General features: G+C 35.8%; 1 protein-coding gene across 2 annotated transcripts in view; it reads left to right on the top strand.

Annotated features, from left to right (window-relative positions):
- The window catches only part of MTA3 (metastasis associated 1 family member 3), a 145088-nt gene that overhangs the window by 64577 nt on the left and 61383 nt on the right, over positions 1–19128 (top strand). For both annotated transcript variants that reach the window (XM_064509595.1, XM_064509594.1), the window contains exons 8-11: positions 1403–1502; positions 6391–6579; positions 12017–12091; positions 17419–17477. In XM_064509595.1, coding sequence (XP_064365665.1) covers positions 1403–1502; positions 6391–6579; positions 12017–12091; positions 17419–17477 — 423 coding nt within the window. The remainder of the gene's footprint in view (positions 1–1402; positions 1503–6390; positions 6580–12016; positions 12092–17418; positions 17478–19128) is intronic.

Below are 19128 nucleotides of genomic sequence, written 5' to 3'. Positions count from 1 at the left end.
TCTTAACTCTGTCTTAAAGTTTTTGGCAGAGAGTAGTGAAACATGCCTTCATTATTAAATGTTTTGAAACAAGATAAAATTTTAATAACAGTTAAATGTTACCAGTTTCTTCATGATCAAAAATACTCCTTAGCAAGTAAAACTCTTGATGCACCTTAAATTATTTTATCATTGAATGCAGAGGCTATAGTATGCATTGACATGATACTTTTAGCAGGCTGATCTCTGTCAATGACAGTCCTAACTGGTATAATTCTGCACTGATACTTTGCGTGGAATGTAATTGCTGAGTGAAGCTCCACTCCTTAGTCAAAAGGCTCATAGTGATATTAAAAATGTTAGGTGTTGTAATTATGTCCTTGAATTTAGAGGGACTTGCATCATGTCATAACTGCGACAAACATTTTTTCTAATATCCTAGTGGCATAATATATCGCAAGAATCATTATTTAACTCGGAGTACTGGAGCAGCACTTGTTTTATTAATTTGTAATCTTGCTCAGGTTTCGTCACGTCTTTACTGAGTTGTCCCATGATATGCTGAGCCCAGTAAAATTTGCTCACTCATCTTTCCCTTCAGAATGCATGTTATTTGATAGATGTGCTTCCAAGCAAAGTTTGCAAATTAGAACGGTTACTGTCACACTCATCCTCCATCCTTATGCCTTGTCTTTTGTTGCTGTGGTTATTTTTGAAGTCTCATAAATGCCATGTACAACCCATCAACAAAAATACAACAAAAAGGTAAGGTTCAGAGAAAAACTTGTACATTCCAGTACGGTTTGAATGCTTTTATTGAGTAGGTTGGGAGGGGCATTTAGTTTATTACTACTTAAAACTTAAGACAAAGACTACTTAAAAGCTTAAGACAAACTTAGTAACACTAAGGTCAGTATGCTTTCATTGCCTTACCTGGTGAATCAAATGTTAGTAATTTCCTGTGTTATTTACCTGTAATTCCACTAATAAAGTCAGTTGAGGAACGTAGTAGTTCCCCTTTTTTAATTGTATTTTAATTTCTTAAACAGTGTTTAGACTTTTTAATTTTAAAAATAGTAGTTATAGTTACAAAACCCAAACTGACTAGGGTCTTAATCATAATAAATAGAAAATTGGCACATTAGAATTCTGTGGATATCTTTTGTTTTCATGCTGTTTCAAGTGAGTGGGTTTTTTTATGTAGGATATTTTTCTTTAGGGAGAGGGTCAGAATTTTTACTTGGGTGCTTGATTATTTGTCTTTATCAAATTGTCCTTGATTAGCGAAGATCTGAAATCTTGCAGTTATGATATGTGACTTTTATTTTAAAAGAACACTTTTACAGACACAACAAGGAGTCTGGTAATAAAAAAGAGGTGAAATTTTTCTGTGCATTTACTGTCTACTCCTTCCCTATTGCAGTGCGGTTGGCACGTTTGCTCGAGCACTGGACTGCAGTAGTTCCGTCAGGCAACCTAGTTTACACATGAGTGCAGCTGCTGCTTCCCGAGACATCACATTGGTGAGTGGCTTTTTAAAATGCCTACAGTGTTTTACATCTAGAAATTCAATAAAGTCTACTACTCTGCAGTCTTTGTCCTCCAGAGGTCTGCTTTCCTCTAGATACCTGCTTGCAAGGTTTCTATGTATATAGTAGATAATCCTGTGGGCTTTCTATAAGGCTGTTGGTGCTGCCCCTTGGGATCATACTGTAAATCAAGTGACTTCAACAGAAATGTTCTTTTATATAATATCCTCAAATGTGACAATTTGCACGATTGCAGTGTGGGTAATACACGTTATATAAAGCTTCACTGAATATAATTGATCAGTAGTGTGATTTAAAGTATATTGGAATAACACTGAGCATTGTCTAGATAATATCATATTGTATATACTTGTGTGTCTGTAAATTTTGTGAAGAGTGTAAATGATCAGACTTCATAAGGAACTTTTTGAAGAACATTTTACTTAGGCTGTCCTTAGGATGTTTCCTGAGGATGTTGAAATATTAATTCTATAAGTGACTGCATCTTTTATGAGAAGTTAAAATATATGTATGTTACAGACCAAAGTTTTGTCCCTGTGTATTTGTATTTGCTGAGATGATGGAACATGCTACAGTAGTTAAAGCATGCCAGGATAAGTATGTGAGAGCAAAATCTTACTGTTTGATAGAATCAAATTTGATTTAGCTTTCCAAAGACATCAATGAAAGGAGTTTATTATTTTAAGAATTTGTGTACAAAATTATATAATAGGTAAGGGTCATGTAGAGCTGTTACTCATCATATACTGAGTATTACAACTAGGGGGCACGCAGTGAAGGTAACAGATCACAGTAAAATAGATAAGATGCTACCTTACTCAGTGGGTAGAGAGCCTCTGGAATTTAGTGCTGTAAGAACTGACAATATCAGCAGGTTAAAGAAGGGGTTAAAAATGTTATGGACAACAGGTCCATAAATGGTTACCAGTGCGAATGGGCAGAGGTATAGCATCTGGCATTCTCAGTTCCCAAGGGTTGTGGATGTTGGAGAATGAAATGGGAATGAAACTCGGAACGTGATCAGACTTGCATGTTCTCTCTGAGTAACGTCTCCTGGTGCTGCTGTCTGAGACAGAATATTTGGCTAGCTGAATCATTGGTCTGATCCACTCGGGCAATTTTTGTATTTTAGATAAAATATACTCATTAGTATGATGAGAAAAATATTTATCTTCTTAAATTTTGCAGAGTAGTTGTAGGCTATTAAACGGGAAACTGACTCAGTCTGAACTACTGTAGTGTAATAAAGACAGTGGCAAAAATTAATGTTTTCAGTAATGCTCAAGAGAATTTCTCTTAGAAGATACTTCTTCTGTTTCATACTCTCTGATATGACTTCAGTGACATAATTCCATTCGCATTAAATGTTTTACATTTTTTTCCATCAAAATAGTTCTCCAATTTAACATTTTTCTTTTTATTAAAATTTCGTTAGTTTGAGAATTTCTAATAATTCCCATAGAATGCGGGTCTTTCTTACAGTATTCAGTGGTTAATATAATAAATTCATCCCTATAGCAATTTCTTTTTGTTTGAAAGTACATGTGCAGTGCTGCTAATAAAGGGATACATTTAGCGTTTGAGTGCCATATAAATGTTTCTCCCTTGCAAATGATCCATTAAGTTCCATTACACTTAATGAAAGGCATATCTTATAATGAGGCACCAGAGGAGCCACCCCAGGTTTAATTATTGTGTCTGTTCTTTCTCATTTTCCTGCCCCCTCAGCTTTTTAAAACCTTTCTCTTTTGCTCCTTGGTAATGTACTCCCTTCTCTAAGTTAAGAAAAGACATGTTTGTCTTTCTAGCAGTTATTCCTTTGTATGTTCCCATGTTAATTGGGAACGCATTTTGGGCAGCACTTAGTACAGACGTTTGCAAAAGTGTTGTATTTCATTAATGCTTTGGAGGTGATGTAGATGTGTAACAGTAAGAAAATCGGTTGCTTCAGTTAGGTGACTGTAAACAAACTAATATAAAAAAAGTGCACAGGTTATAAAGATGAGTAAATTGAAGGTGAGTGTACACATTAAGGAGGTCTTGCATGCTTAACAGCAAGTGAGAGGTTACTTTGAGATTTCCTTATCTCAAAGACGTGGGGAAGGTAGTGAGACAAGACAGGAAACTGCCAAGTCATTTAGAATATCCTACTGAAAGACATGAAACCACGTGGGCTTGACTTCTTACGTGAGAGAGGTGGCCAAAATGTCTTGAAGCAGTGTGGGATTTCATACTCTTTCTCTTACAATGATAAAGACTTGTGAGACATACAGCTACCTGGTGAGACATACAGCTACCTGGAACTTGTATTTCTCGCCTTCTCCAACCCAATGTTTTCTTTTATAAGGAAGTTTGATCTCTGAGAAGGAAAAAGAAACTGGAAAGACTTACTGTTTCAGATTCCAAAATACTGCACAGTGCATCCATTAGTGAGAGGCATTAAAGCAAAGTAGGTTGGCAGAATCACTGTGCATACTCCTTACCGTGGGCTTGTTCTGAAGAGCTTGTGTTATTTTACTATAGGGAAGTAAGGTTTATTCCCTGATTTCTCTTGAAAGTAAACAATATAAAAAAGCTTTTCCTTTGAATTTTATATAACAAAGCTTTCTGATGAATTGCATAAGATTTCTGTATAGGTAGCCCCTGCAGCAAACATGGTTAAAATATTATTATAGTATTCAGACTACTGAATGCCACATGCTTCAGCTTGTTTGCAGTGTGCCCTGCCACTCCCTTTCTCCCCAGATCCATGCTGCCTTTCCTTGGCTTGGCAAATAGTGTCTTCCCACCTGCCTATGTTTGCAGTTGAAGTTCCCTCTGCCAGCGTGGCTAATCACTTCCCGCTGGTGCAGGGAAGCTCTGGGCAAGCTTTCTTAGGGAAGGGTCGTTCTCCCTCCGTTCTCCAAGGCCCACTTTGGGAGAGGCACTGACAGCGCTTCCCAGCCTCCTGCTCCTCATGCATTGTGTACCCACTAGCAGTTTCTTGTGGTCCTCAGGTCCTTGGGAAAAGCAAATAAAAAGGACATACTCCAGGGCTTCTTGTCTTGGGCTCCATTTATGTCTTCAGGCTGCTCTTGCTTTTGCTAGTATGGTTTACTCACTGCAGTGTGGGAATCTGACTGAAAGTGGGGGCTGACAAACCTGCAGAAGGCAAAGACTGTTATTGTGGGAACTTGTCAGTGATCTTCTGTCACAGACAGCTGAGTGAAGGCAGTGCTTATCTACTGAGTTGTTTCTATGTATCTCTTTTTGAGTAATAAAAAAACACTTATGAAAGTTGATGTTTATTATAGATGTAAAAATGAATGTAAAGCAAGAGCAAGATCCTGATTTATTCGCTTCTGTTTTCGTTTTTAAGAAAACTAGTTATCGGTGAATAGATCTGGATTTAACAGCTGCTTGGAAAATGTGCAGTGTGTGCTGTTTTTTCCATGAGTGGTGAGATTTAAACAGATTTAAACCTTGGTAATGCATATGCTGTAAGAGTTCAATCTTTAGGCCTGGTTTACTCATTGGCTGGGTGATAAGTGATAAATCAGTAATTTATATTATGATCTCTAATCTGAAGATTGTATTTTAGACATTATTATATAGTATCTCCGTATTAGAGTTTCTCTTTAAGAATGGCTCCTTCTCAAAGCTGGTGAATCTAACCTGAACCCTATGTAAAGTGACCCATTGTAGGATAAAGGCAACATTACCTCTTGCAGATGAAACAGTTCAAGGATCCTGTCTCCGGTAGCTCTCCAAGAGGTAGAGTGAAAGCTGAAAAAAGATCTTAGTCACTCATAGGAGATAGCAACAGATAAAGAGAATTTATTATTTGTGATTTATTTATATCCAGAAGCTCAACTGGAATTGCTCTGTAGGCCCTATACTGTCACATAATGCAAGACCATTCCTGCCCTGAAAGGTTTCAGGCCCCCCCCTCTTGTAAGGAGGGCTTGGGGCTGTGTTGCATGCTACAGCTACAGCTGATCGCTGTGGTGGGCCAGACAGGTCAGAGCCTGATGCTATGCAGTTGCTTATTTTGCAGATGTATTGTGCTTTGTACTTCTAATACCTCCTTCAGCACAACAATTTAAGCTTCTGTCATAGGGGCTTTGGGGATGCTGAGTCAGAGAGGCTGCTTAGATGTTGCTCATCTTCCCTGCGGGTGGATCTGTGATGTAGCTACTTACTTTTCACATTCCCCCATCATTTGTTGGTGATGTGAGTATTCAGAGATTGTGCTAAACAGGCTGAGTAAAGAATGCTATCACCTGTTTGTTTTCTGTTTTCTTCTTTTATACAGGAAAGTGAAATAAAGAAACCTCATTTAGTCATCTGCAGAAACAGTGTTTAGCAAGGACAAAAACCATGTTTGTTTTTCAGTATGATGATAGTGAAAAGAATAAATGATGATTTCCAATGATAATACTGAGCACATAGATGCCTGAGTATTTAGCTACTACTAAGAACTTTTGTTAATTGAAAGTGGCTCGTCAGCCTCTCCTCAGACAGTATGCCATTTTCTCTGTTGAGTTACTTGAAACCAGTTTCTACCAACTAAAGCGTCTCTAGAAATATTTGCTGGTAATTTACAGGAGTAATTAATTAGTGTCATTTTTGATAAACATTTTATTAAGGCATTTCCTTTCCCAAGTTAAGTAATAGAACTTTCCAAAGTTAAGTAATAGAAAATTTAATTTTCCTTACATTTCATTACAGAAAATGTATGACATCAGGATAGATTCTAAATCTAGCGTTAGTTAAAGCTTGTTGCATAGCATATAGTAAATAATACATTGAGTTTGAATTAATTGAAATTAGCTGCTCTCTAATTTGACAAGTTTTCTTATTGTGTCCTTCTTTTTACTAGTTTCATGCAATGGATACCTTGCATAAACACAACTATGATTTGAGCAGTGCCATCAGTGTTCTAGTGCCGCTTGGAGGGCCTGTTTTGTGTAGAGACGAAATGGAAGAATGGTCAGCATCAGAAGCTAGTTTATTTGAAGAAGCATTGGAAAAGTATGGGAAGGACTTCAACGACATTCGACAAGACTTTGTAAGTACTGAAGTAGGGCGTTTTTGTGTTACTGTATTTTTGCATGGGTGAGCATAAGTGCTCTCTGTAGGTTTGAAAGATTAGCTAGAGGAGAAATCTGTGCATTTGATATAAGTAATTGACGTACGTATACACACATATGTATGTACACACACACATGCATACACACGTATATAAAATCTGGATGAAAGTGAATATTTTTTCCTTGTTCAGCGCCATTCTTCGGAAAGATGTTGGCAGAAGATAATCTATTAAATGGCTTAATCCCAGGTAGGGTGTCTCATATGCTAAATTCTCATGTGTTTTTATAAGGATTTTTACAAGATTCTGAAATTCCAGAAACTTTTCAGAACTTTTCCACAAGCTCCTTTGAAAATCATTAGCAGCTACACACCTCACTCCTCTGAGTGCTTTTGGAAACTCCGGGGTTTCCTTCTGTGATTAGCAGAGAGAAATCCATGCTCAGATAGCTTTCAGAGTGCACTACAGGGAATTATTTTGACACATTCATTATTCATTATCACTTCTGAACAGTAAAGGAGATGTTTTCCAGTACCTTCTAACTGCTGGTTTTGATTCTGAAGTATCAGACTTTACAGAGCTTTAATTTGCTGAATTCTAATGCAAAGTAATGAAATGGAATTGAATTTTAATCACTCGTTGCTGGGATTTTCAGCAATCTGTTGGTGACTTTGTTGCATGTTTTTTGCAGAGTCGTCTTTTCTCTCAATGAAAAAGACTTATTGTGTACAAGTTTTTGTGAAGATGTCATTTTGCTTGTCTCTGAAAGCTCGATTTCTTTCTTTGCAAATTGAAGTCGATGTTGTATTAGCAATGGGTGGTGGTATTAGCAGTCTTTGAGAGGAAAACAATACTGAATTAGATGATCTGTGATATATGTACATGATGTACAGCTGTAGAAGTCCTTCCAAGAAAGGCGCGTGGGACACTGGGAAGAAGTTTAGCACTGAGCGTTGATGATACCTGTCTTCACTTTTGCAATTCTAAAAGGAAACAGATATAATTGAATGAAGGTGGGAAGGGAAGGCTATTGTTTTTTGAAGACTGACATTTTAACAGGTGTAATATGTGTTGTGTGCTTCATTCAGAGGTTCCTAAGGGAGAAAATGTTTGCTGTATTCATCTCATAAGGATGAAAATTGCATCATGGATGAAATAGCTCTGCTAAGATCCAGAAAATATGAGTGGAAAAGAATATTTGATAGAATTTTAGAGCTGAAATCTTAATACAAACTACAATCACTTACGTAATGCATAGATATTTAGATAAGTGGCTCCTTATTTGTTAGTGTACATTAGTTCAGTATCTTGATTGTAGCTATGACTTCTAATTATCCACAGTATGTTCTGCTTATAATCATTTGTACACATATTATTCAAGTGTTTAAAATGCCTAAACATCTATTACACATTCTGTTCATGGTTTACAAACTGAATCCTAATACAAATTGTGACCAAGTAAATCTAAGCCTTGTTGTTTGTGTTTAATACTTCTGTTTTCTCTATAACTGTTGCGTGGTGCTGCATGTAGTTAAGTTCCATTGATACTCGTACATTGCAGTGCTGTAATGGAGTAATGTGTTGTAGAAATCACTTTTACATATGTAATGTTCAAATGCTAGATATTTGAGTGAGCCTAATGAAGGTTATTTAACATGTTTAATTTTATCTCAAGTGGACTCTGATACCTCCTTCCTTTCACTGCCTCTTCCTTTTCAAAACACAGATTTTTTTTTTTTTGCTTGTCCTCCTACCAAAATGAAAGAGTGAGAAAAATCTAGAGGTAGAGTGGGGTAGTTTACTGAGGGTATGTTAATGATGACTCAAAGTAGAACACAAACGGATATGGGGTACTACTCAATTATAATCTCTTTTAGTTGAAACAGGGATATTGTCTATCTGTAGTCACTTTTTTACCTTTGGAAAAATGATGTGTCATTTTTAAAACAAAATTAGAAGAACATCTATCATACATATCAATTTCTATAGTATTAGTAGCTTAGAGTTATATCAAGATCGTGTGCTATGTAATTTGGAAGCTTTTAATCATATTAATGTATATGTAATTTTGAGGGCTGTCTTCGTTTCTCTGGAGTAAGATTTATGTGTTCCCACTTGTTATGTGGTGTTGTAAAGATACAGATCTTTAAAAACAAATGTTTAGTTAAAAGTAATCTTTTAAAATAACCCTTTCAAGATCTAGATCATGCATATATGAACAAGTTTCTGCAAGGTGAGGTGGGTGTGAATTTGTAGCACTTAAGCTGCAATTATCCGTGAGAATACTTTTATCCTGTAGTAAATGCAATACGTTCTCATCCCTCTTTTTACTGACTAGTCACTGAAAAGTAAGTTACCTTTGTGTTTGTTGTAAAAACATGGGCAAAGCAGCTAATGAACTAGTGGTATACATGCTAACTTGTTTGAGCGTCCCCTTAGTATTTAATGATAAAATCAAATCCTTTTGGTTTTATATCTTTTGACTAAAAGGTCATGTGATAAAAGCATGTTGGTGTCTGAGCTGAAGTTTGAGTCTAAGCAGGCAGCATGATGGTGCCACAGGACCGGCAAGATTTTTGTGCGGTATGACAGAAAGTGACTGGTAGCAATATTCTAAAGCAAAAGACTTATGTAATACCCACTTGAGTCATTGTATGTTACAAGAAGTGTGCTATCAGAACGATCCTGGATTTGCAAGACAGAGTAACTGCAATTGCAACCCTTACTTTACAGTTCTCTCAAGGGCGGCTTCATTTACTTTTCCAGCAACAAATAGTCACTGGTACTATTTGACATTCAAAGTGAGCTCCAGCATTGAGGTATAAACATTAAATATTAGTAAGCAAGATAATTATTATAAATTAAATGGTGTAAAGGAGTTCACCTTTTTTAATAGACAGGAGAAGCTTACTTGTTATCAAATTACCTTTGAACAATCATTTTCATCTGCTGTTGACTCTTCAGCTGCTATAGGATCTCATTTACTGAGGTACTGCTGTCTGAGAGAACCCATGTAAATCCTAATGATCCTAAACTTTTTAAGTTAATTGAATTAACTTGAATTACTTCACATTCCAGGATAATAGGATGGGAAGAGAGTGAATATTTTATGTGCTCTAAACAAAACTGTTTTCCTCATTGTCAGGGACAGTTGTGGTGTCTTCTATACTGCTTGTTAAATTCCTAGTTTTTCATTATCACCGTTTTTCACAGATTTGTAACTTTCATGTTTCAGGTATGGCAGGAGAGGCTTTGGGAATCAGACTCAAGCTATTTAAATAAAAGAGGAACAAGATTCCAGCTAAAGAAAGCTATGGAAACATGCTTTAAAGTTAACATATATAAATTTTAAAATGCTTTAAAATCCTAAGTTTTTCATACTGGACTGATTTGAGTGGTCCATTTTTACCCTGCAGAAACTAATGAAATTGAAAATTGCCTCTTCCTGTTTTTGTACTGCTGATACCTCATTGTTAGTTTCCTCCCACAAAAAGTCATGCTGTGTATGCCACGTCCTTTGTATTTCTTTGTCAGTGCTGAACAGAATTTGATAGTGAGAGTACAGTATTCTGTGGCTGTTTCCAGCTTCTGTGGCCATTAAGAGCAACCTCTGGAAAATTCATGTGCCTCTACATGGTTTTATCATTTAGGAGTGTAGGTAAACACTTAGAATATAAGATATTCATACTCAGTATGTCAAACAAGTTTTCTGGGTTGTGAATCAAATTGTAGAGGGATTATGGTATTCCAATCAAAACACCTTAACTATCTGTAATTGATTGCAGTTGCCTACTGACTGCTGATATTGTCACAATTGCAGTTAAGTTAAAACAGATAGAAGTATTTTCTGGAGATACAGCCAATATATCCATGGTACTAATGTATTAATAGGAAAAGTGTTCATGGTACTAATGTGTTAACAGGAAAAGTGTTCAGAAAGGAAAACAAATACAGAGAAGCTTAAATGGACTAATTGGCAATGGCAGGTCGTTGAGATGACAGTCTTTCAGCTGGATCTCAAGAAGGATGTAGATTTAGGCACTGAGAAGCAACTCATCTGTATTAGTCTACTGACACCAAACACTCGGTCTCAGCCTTTTCTTGGGCAGAATTCTCTGAAGGCGTGATTTACTCAAGAAAGTGAAAGGGTGTTAGTAAACTGAATTGTGTTGCTATTTATTGCAGAGTCAATTTATGCATTTGTTATGCTGCTATTTGGTATGGTTAAGTTAGATTAAATGCAAATGGACAGAAATGCTATTGTTTAGACCAGAGGTTTACCCACTGTGGTGCATTACCTCAGAGAAGTACACAAGTCAACCTGGATCTGAATCCCAGCTCCTGAAAGGCAGAGATGGAAGCAAAACTCAGTTCTTCTAAGTGTCTGCCAAAAAAACCAAAAAACAAAACAAAACAAAAAACCTGGCTGTGAGCTCCTGCATGCTGGGAGAGGCAACTTGATACAGCGTTCTGTTGCTTTAAGGAACTTGCTTAAAGGTTCAGGAGCCTGCACTTTTGGCTTAGGACATGGAGAAAGACCCAAAGTGGAGTCAGCAGGGTTGGGAAGATAAGTTTCCACATCTTAGATTTCTGGGACTTTATAACTTCCAGTTTTATCTCTGGAAAGCAAAAAATACTGGTGTTAATGCACGCTTCTGTAAAATACCATGTGCAAAATGTGGCATGTTTTCAGGCTATGAAGAAAAATTGCATGAATTCCGTGAGAGAACAACTAATTTAAATGATTGAGATAATTCTTGCAGTGGACTAGATAATTCTATGGTGATTACAAATGGCTGCTATATGGTTCATTTTGTCCCCTAAACTTAGGCTTACACATCTTTATTTGAATGGAATGTGCACACAAACTTGTAAACAGGATTATTATAGTAATGACAATAAAAAAAAAGTTCCAAAAGTTTATGGAAGACTAGCTGTGTTATATGAGCCATTTAGTTTTTATGGAACTTGAAGAACTTGTGAATTAAGTGCTATGACTGATGTCTTTTTAAGCGTAAAATTATCGTGAGATTCCAACACATTCTTGTCAAGATGATTTATTTTAGTCCTGAATGTTGTTCTCCATCTGATACATTTTATAATAGAGATGTTCCTTTCTGTGTTTCCGATTGCACTAGATATCATGTAGTTTAAACGTGATTCACACATCCAAATCCAAACATAATTTGCTGTGTGTAATATTGCTTTAATCCTGCATTTTTGTTAACCATAAAGAAGGTTTCTGTATCTTTAGCAGTATATTTATTTGTATGTATATGTATTTTGATGTAGGAATTTAATGCATACACATTCTAATATTTATATATCAGATATATGAGATTTTAATCTATGTTTAATAAGATGTGGACGTTGCAATTTCTTAGAACCCCTTTAATTTGTAACAAATGTTTTTCAGCTCCCTTGGAAGTCACTGACTAGCATCATTGAATATTATTACATGTGGAAAACCACTGACAGATATGTGCAGCAGGTAATTTAATGCCTATTTCAACATGAACAAGTCTGCCATGTTCTTAGAAAAGAAAAGCTTGTTAAAGCATAAAACTTTGTTTGTGGTCTTCTTAAAGACATGTGGTGGGGAGCCTATGTTAATACTTTTGGCTGTAGACCAGTAGTTTTGTGCGTTCATAGGATACATTGCCAAATCCTCAGGTGCCTAGAGTTCATTACTTAGCTGTGAAGAGCCTTTTTTATTGTATGCTGGTTTATAGCAGCACAATTCCAGTTTCTTGCTATGGATGGGAAGGAGATGGGCTGCAGAGCAAATGCAGTAAGGTTTGAAGCTGTACATAGCATTGAACGAAAGGAAAAATATGTTGTGTTAAAGGTAGTTCCTAATATTTTGAACCTTTTCTTGATAGTCCATGATAAGAAGTTAATTTGGTATTATCAGGATTTGAAAACAAAAGTTGAGAACATTCTGCACATAGCGAATGTGGTGTCCTTCTGAGTGAGTATTCAGCTGTTTGGGTCCCTGTGCAGCAAAAATATGATAAGAACACACTGGGTACTTACACTGGGATATTTGAAGCAGGTTTAAGCAAAACTGAGTATCAGTGCTTTTTATGTATTGTGCTCTGTGTTATATTTACTCTGATTTAGATATTCAAAAGTTTTTTTAAATACTCCAAAAATTTTAAAATTCTCCATTTTAATTGATGATTTGACACGTAAGTTGGTAACTGCTTATTGCCTTACAGTTAGTAGCAATGTTACATACAGAATGTTTAAAGTAAATTTTATATTGTTGTGATTTCAGCCGTGTCCTTAGGTAGATTTTTACTATTATTCCATGTTTATTTGCAGTATGTGCAGTTGAGAAGGGTGATTGCCTCAGACTGTTCAGTTTTTTCTGAAAGTGTGTTTGCATCTTCTTGTTAGGGTATAAAAAGTCTTGTACCAAATAGTAGAGTCTTAGACTATGACAAGGACCTTTTAATCCTGAGGTATTACAAATAGAAAATAGTTCTGCTGTGTATTAAAGAAGGAATTTTCAGTTTATATCCGTTCATTTAACTTTTTTAACACTTTCTTTGCATTATTAATCTCTATCTTAGGAAGGTATTGCCAGCAGAGATTTGGTGTGCTGTTTCTCAGCTCTTCAGAGTTGCTCTTAAGAGAGCAATGGAGGATCTTGAAAGATGAGATAAAAAGATTTTATAGAAACTGAAAGCCTTGGAGTAAAGAAAAATTGAATTGAAAATTGACTTCTGTCAGCCTGCTTAGGTTGCTCAGAGACTGATCTGTTTTCTCATGAATTTTTTTCTGAAATACTTGCTCTAGAGTGGTTGGCAAAAGATGCCAAAATGGAATTTTTTTCTAACATTCTCCAGGGCTTCATTATGAGACTGTTGCCACAACAGTCAAGGTGTGTGGCATTCTGTTGAGCTTGTGTTTTCCTCTATAGAATTAGATTTTTAGCTTCAGATGCAAAAAGATAATATAGAAATACTGCAAAGTGCCTTATGGTTATCTAGAACTTGAATACTCTTATAGACATAAATGTCTGGTTTTTTGCTTATCCCTAAGTAAACTTGTAATATCCTAATTCCCAGCATGGCATTACAGCCTGAGATCTAATGCTGTAAAGATGTTCTTTCAGGGTCATGCATCATCATCAATAATAAAAATACTCTAGGCCATATTATTTTGTTTCTCTCCTGGTTAACATTTCTGTAATCCTTCCTAACAAGAAATCAGGGAAGTCCAACAGGTCAGAACTTTGTCCTGACATTGTTTAGTTTGTTCTGGAATGGTAAAAATAATATAGTTCAGTAAAGATAGTATCTATGTTGTTTTTAAATATCGGAACAAGCTGTGATGATTGAATGCATACGGGGAGAAAATATGTTCAGTAAAAGAGTAGCGATTTCAGAGTCATTCTTCTCTAAATGTCATGCCTGAGAGATAGGACAGCTTGGAATAATGGAAAAAGAAAATGTTGATGTACATACTGGAATCTTATTCATGCAGATAATACAGTCTTTTAATTTTAGATCAATGCGATTTAATATGAAAATATGCTATTTAATTATCTGTTTATTTTGTCATGTGAATTGGCTGCATATAGGATAGATTTCATTGCCGTAATTGTCACTAAATGGCACTTTTGCTTGGTAGCTAAAGGTGATGTTTTAATGGGGATGGACATGTTGCTGCTACCTTGCCTTCAGGGCATGACTCCTTCAAGTCAAGGTGAAGAAAAATAGATATGTAATCTTTTCTGCCTCTACTGAACCTGTCTAGCAAAACTAATTCAGTCTTTCAGTAATCATTCTTGGCAATCTGGCACTTTTCATGACCACTACATTATACAGTTTTCTGCTTAAAAATCTAGTTCAATGCAAAAATTTTTTGCTAAGGCTTTTCAGCACAAAAAGGAGAATATGTGCAAGCAAAGGATCCATTTTACAAAACTACTACAAGTTCATTCATTAGGCTAGAGAACAGCTAACTTCAAACTCTTGTACTACAACAATATATTACATTTCCTTCCCGTTTATTTATTTTCTCTGTTGAAAACATTAGTTACGTAGGGAAATGATCATTTATTGGGATATTTGTCAGCTGACAATCATAACAAATGTTCTAGAAAAGAAATACCATTCAATTTTCAAGGGTAATTGAGTAAAAGCAGTGCAGGCCAAATGAAAAGCTGAGATTATTTAGCTTGACCTCCTCTATAATACAGTCTGTAAGACTTCCTTGAAATAGTTGGTGTTTAAAATCAGACGTATCTTTTCGAAAAACATCATCTCTCCTGGTTAAATTGTTTCAGTGATTAATTATTCTTACTGTTGCAAACTGGTGTTTTGTTTCTTGTCTCAATTCATCTAGCTTCAACATCCAGCCTTTTCCTATGATAGTGAGGAGCCTTTTATTATCAAATTTGATCTCTGTGCATAAGCATTCCTCATGTTTTTTTTCTCTGAACATTTCCAGTTAGCCAGTTTTCATCCTGCAAATTTCAATAGACTCAGGTTTCATTTCAGAAACTGCAGTTATTTGTTGATGGTTTTGTTTCTGCATCCTTACTTCTGTTTCCATACCTAAAAGTTGATTGGTCAATATGCACACGTAGCCGAGGTGAGAATCAAAGTCACTGCTGAAGCTCAAAACACAAGTAGGCACATGTGAGCAGTGAAAAGCGTCTCTTGGGAATAAATGGAAAAGAACTCTCATATCCCATGGGAATTAATTTTTGGTGGCATGGACTGCATGAATTGCTCCTCAGAGACACAGTGAAAAAACAGTTTTTATAAATGAGAGATGTGTTGATGGATGACACAGAGGCAACTTTCTCAAATGGAAAGGAGCAATAGTTTACATGAGGAAGCCTACTCAGGCTGTCCAGCCATTAAAGCTTATTAACCTAGTAACTCGTCTCAGATCCCTTGGAGCAAAGAGGATGATACATCTCTCAACATGGGAAGTACCTTCCTGGATTCTGAATCTTGCAAAGATTGGGCATCAAAAAATAGGAGTGCAGCAGAGAAGAGAATTGGCTGCTGTAGGAGAAATGGAGATCTGAGTTTTAAACACATGCTGAAGAAAGGGGGGATCTTGAGAAGCAGAGAGATGCTGTTGACTTATTGCTGGATATCAATGTCCTTTTATTTTTCCCTTTAATAAAATTGACCTTCTTCAAACCCTTTCCTCCCATTTTTCGAGTGAACAGAAGTAGTGTCTTGACAGAAACAGCAGGAAAATAACCTTTTTTTCTAGATCTGCTAGGTAGAGGCAAATGTTCTGGATAACCAGTAGACATCTGAACTTTGTATTTCGTGTGCCAATGCTGAAAAACATTGTCATAGCTACTCATGTCATCTCAAATGTTCCCCTGTTTTTGTTTTTTGTTTGGTTTGGGGTATTTTTTAGGACTTAGTACTCATAACAGAAAAAACCCTAAGTTTGGTTTCTTGCAGAATCCATTTTAGGTGAGGGAACCATGGGTTGCTGAATGCATTTCCTCTGCCCCTCTGTTTACATGCCATGTCTGAGCCAGAATCCCTTGGCTGTGCCAGTGAGATTCTGCAGGGCTGAAAAAAGCACATGAAGCCTTTGCAATTTATTTGTTTCCATATAGAGAAGCAAATGTTTTCATCATCCTTTTCCCTTTCTTGATAAAAACCTTGTTAATCAAAGGAAAGGGGGCGGGGGCTCAGAGTGTGCCAGTGGCTGGAGGAATCAGCTGTGACTGAATGTATGGCAGTAAGTGAAACTTCTCAGCATTTCACAAGTTCCTACTGTTTGTGCCTAAGACTTTTCATTTTAAGTTTCATTTCATCTGTTCTGAAGGTACCAGACAGATGCTGCTCTGATGGCTGGTGTATCATATTTTTATGTTTTGTTTAAGTGTACCTTTATGTCTAGATTGGATGTTATGTACTTTACAGCTCATCAGTAATTTTAGGACTTGTCATGCCACCCTGTTACACCCTATATGGTAAAGATAATAAAATTCCACTCCTTTATGCCATAGACCTGGTTACAAGTGTAGTTTTTTGGGGTTTTGTGTAAAAGCAAAACAAATGAAGAAAAACAAAGCCAGAGTTCTCGGGCACCTGAAATATCATTGCTGTCAGACATGATAGAGTGTAAAGATGTGAAGACTGATAGATCTGTAAGATCACACCAGATTACATTATCTTAAACTAATAATACTATTTTGAATGCAGACTGAAGCATGAAGAAGATCATACTTTAGTAAATCCACAGAATACCTTGATAGTAGCGTAGCTTTCCTGCTACTGCTCTGTTCCTGAGCTAGAGTTTTAATGGCATTTAAGGAAGTAAACGTTTAGTTCTTTCTAACAGTCAGTGGACATGAGTATTCTGATTCCTTACATTGCTTAGAAAAGCCTAGCCTCGAGCTAGATTGAACACACATGAAGTATTGAATTACTTGACTCATTGTGTTCACATTCACTAATTTATTTTTTAATTTAAAGTACACTTTACATATTTTCCTGCAAGGGCTAACCGCAATGTCATATATGTCTGTTAGATGTAATTGATATAAATTGTAATGGTTGTTTTTACAGTTTTGTCATCATCTGCTGAGGCCTGTGAGTTTTATTGTGGAAAGACAGTATACTATAATTTCAAACTAATAACAAAAATAGGAAACTCCAGTTTCTCATGGTTTTCATCTTGTAAAATTCTACACTTGTTTTGGAGGCTCCTGTGGAATCACAGTATAAAGTAAAAATAATACAAAGATGGATTGTGTGTAGCTGTATAAATTTGCATACTTGAATATAACAAAATATTTTAATGTGTTAATTTTTCAACTAGAAACGTCTGAAAGCAGCTGAAGCAGAAAGTAAATTGAAACAAGTATACATCCCCACCTAGTGAGTATAACAAGTAATTTTTCTGAATAATGTACAGGTAAAATTGAAACAGTAACATGCAGTTACATGCAGTAATATGCTTGATATTTTCTTAGTCTTAGTTCTTAATACTTTCTCAGTACTTGTTATATACCAAATATAATTGGAAAATGTCAGAAATTCTTGCCTTAAGTGGAACCTTTGTACCTGACTCGGCCCTTTGTCTTTAACCTCCAAACTTTTTTGGAAAGATGAGAGGTATTACAAAAGCTGATCAGTTAGTTTCAAGTGTTGCATGAACTCACGTATGAGAATGGCCTTGTCATTTAAAAAGCAGTTTTTTCTGGAGTAATCACTTCAGAATCTCTGTAGCACCAACATTTCATATTTGTGTAAATGCAGTATTTCAAGAGAGAAGCAGTTGTTAATGTAGTTACATAAAATGAAATCAGATACTTTCCCATTTCAGTTCCAGTTTTATCTTATTGATACTGTGTGCTCTTAAACTAGAGATGAGATGCTTTGATTATGAATTAAAGGTAGCAAACAGCCCCAAATCTTTTATCTTTGAACAGCCCTTACTAATGAAATCTGTTTACTATTGAGGGATTTTTATCTGTTTTTTTTAGTTTTAAACTGAGTGCTGCATCTGCTTTTGTTAACATGTAGTTTATAAAAACAAGATATAATCTGTCTCCATATTCATAATTTCCTCAAGATTATGAGAACAGAAGAGATTACAGATGACATTCTTTTAAACTCTTTGTGGACATATTCACTGTACATTTATGTGGATTTCCAATTGATACGAGTGTTCATGTAACAGAAGCCTTGAATACAATATGAGATAATTTAGAAATCCAGTGTTACCTTTTTGATGTCTTCTGTAAATCGCATACAACGGAGCTTCATATCAATATTTCATGCAAACTTTCGTCTCCTAAACAGATTTAATAATACAAATAGCAGACTTAAATTCAAACTTTTAATCTCATCTTTGAAGAAACAAGTCTCTGATGTGTCTCAAGTTTCTAATAAATGGCATCTTTTAAAAAAAGTTAACATTTAATAGTGGTGGGCTTTGGATAATCTTTGGCATCATAGGCTCAAGTTGTATGCTGAAAACATTGGTATGAGTGTTCCATAACTCTCTCAGGTAAATAGCTGCTTGAGGAAAACTGTGGATAGGGAAGGTACTCATTCTTTACGTAATGCTGTGTTTAATTTTCTTGGTCCATATTGACAGTTTGGGACTTCTGTCAATATATCATCTCTGTTCACAATAGGGGTCTAGTTGTGTTAGATCACAAACTCTGTTCCGAAATACGGATTTTTTTTTTTTTTTGCCTTCTTTTTCTTTGTTACTGTCTATTGCCTCCGAGTCAAGATAAAATCCATAGTCAACGATAAGAGAGAAGGAATTGTTAAATCTTCGATAATTGTGCAATCTGGGGCACCCATGGACAAATGGATTGTTACCACTCTTTTTCAAGATTGAATTCTTGCATTTGAAATCTGAGTAGAGTTGATTATAAATTACAGATGAATACCTTTTCGAACTTGTTCATAAAATACTATTTCCTATAAAAGCAAAGTTCTGTCCTCAATAACCAGAAAGTCCCTTTCAATTGTAGGTTTCTTTAGAAGGTAACTAAGCAACAGATACTAAGGA

Source organism: Dromaius novaehollandiae, chromosome 3 (assembly GCF_036370855.1).
Source record: "Dromaius novaehollandiae isolate bDroNov1 chromosome 3, bDroNov1.hap1, whole genome shotgun sequence".
Classification (NCBI taxonomy): domain Eukaryota; kingdom Metazoa; phylum Chordata; class Aves; order Casuariiformes; family Dromaiidae; genus Dromaius; species Dromaius novaehollandiae.
The sequence above is the reverse complement of the archived record's forward strand: the minus strand, read 5'-3'. Positions and strand labels throughout refer to the sequence as shown.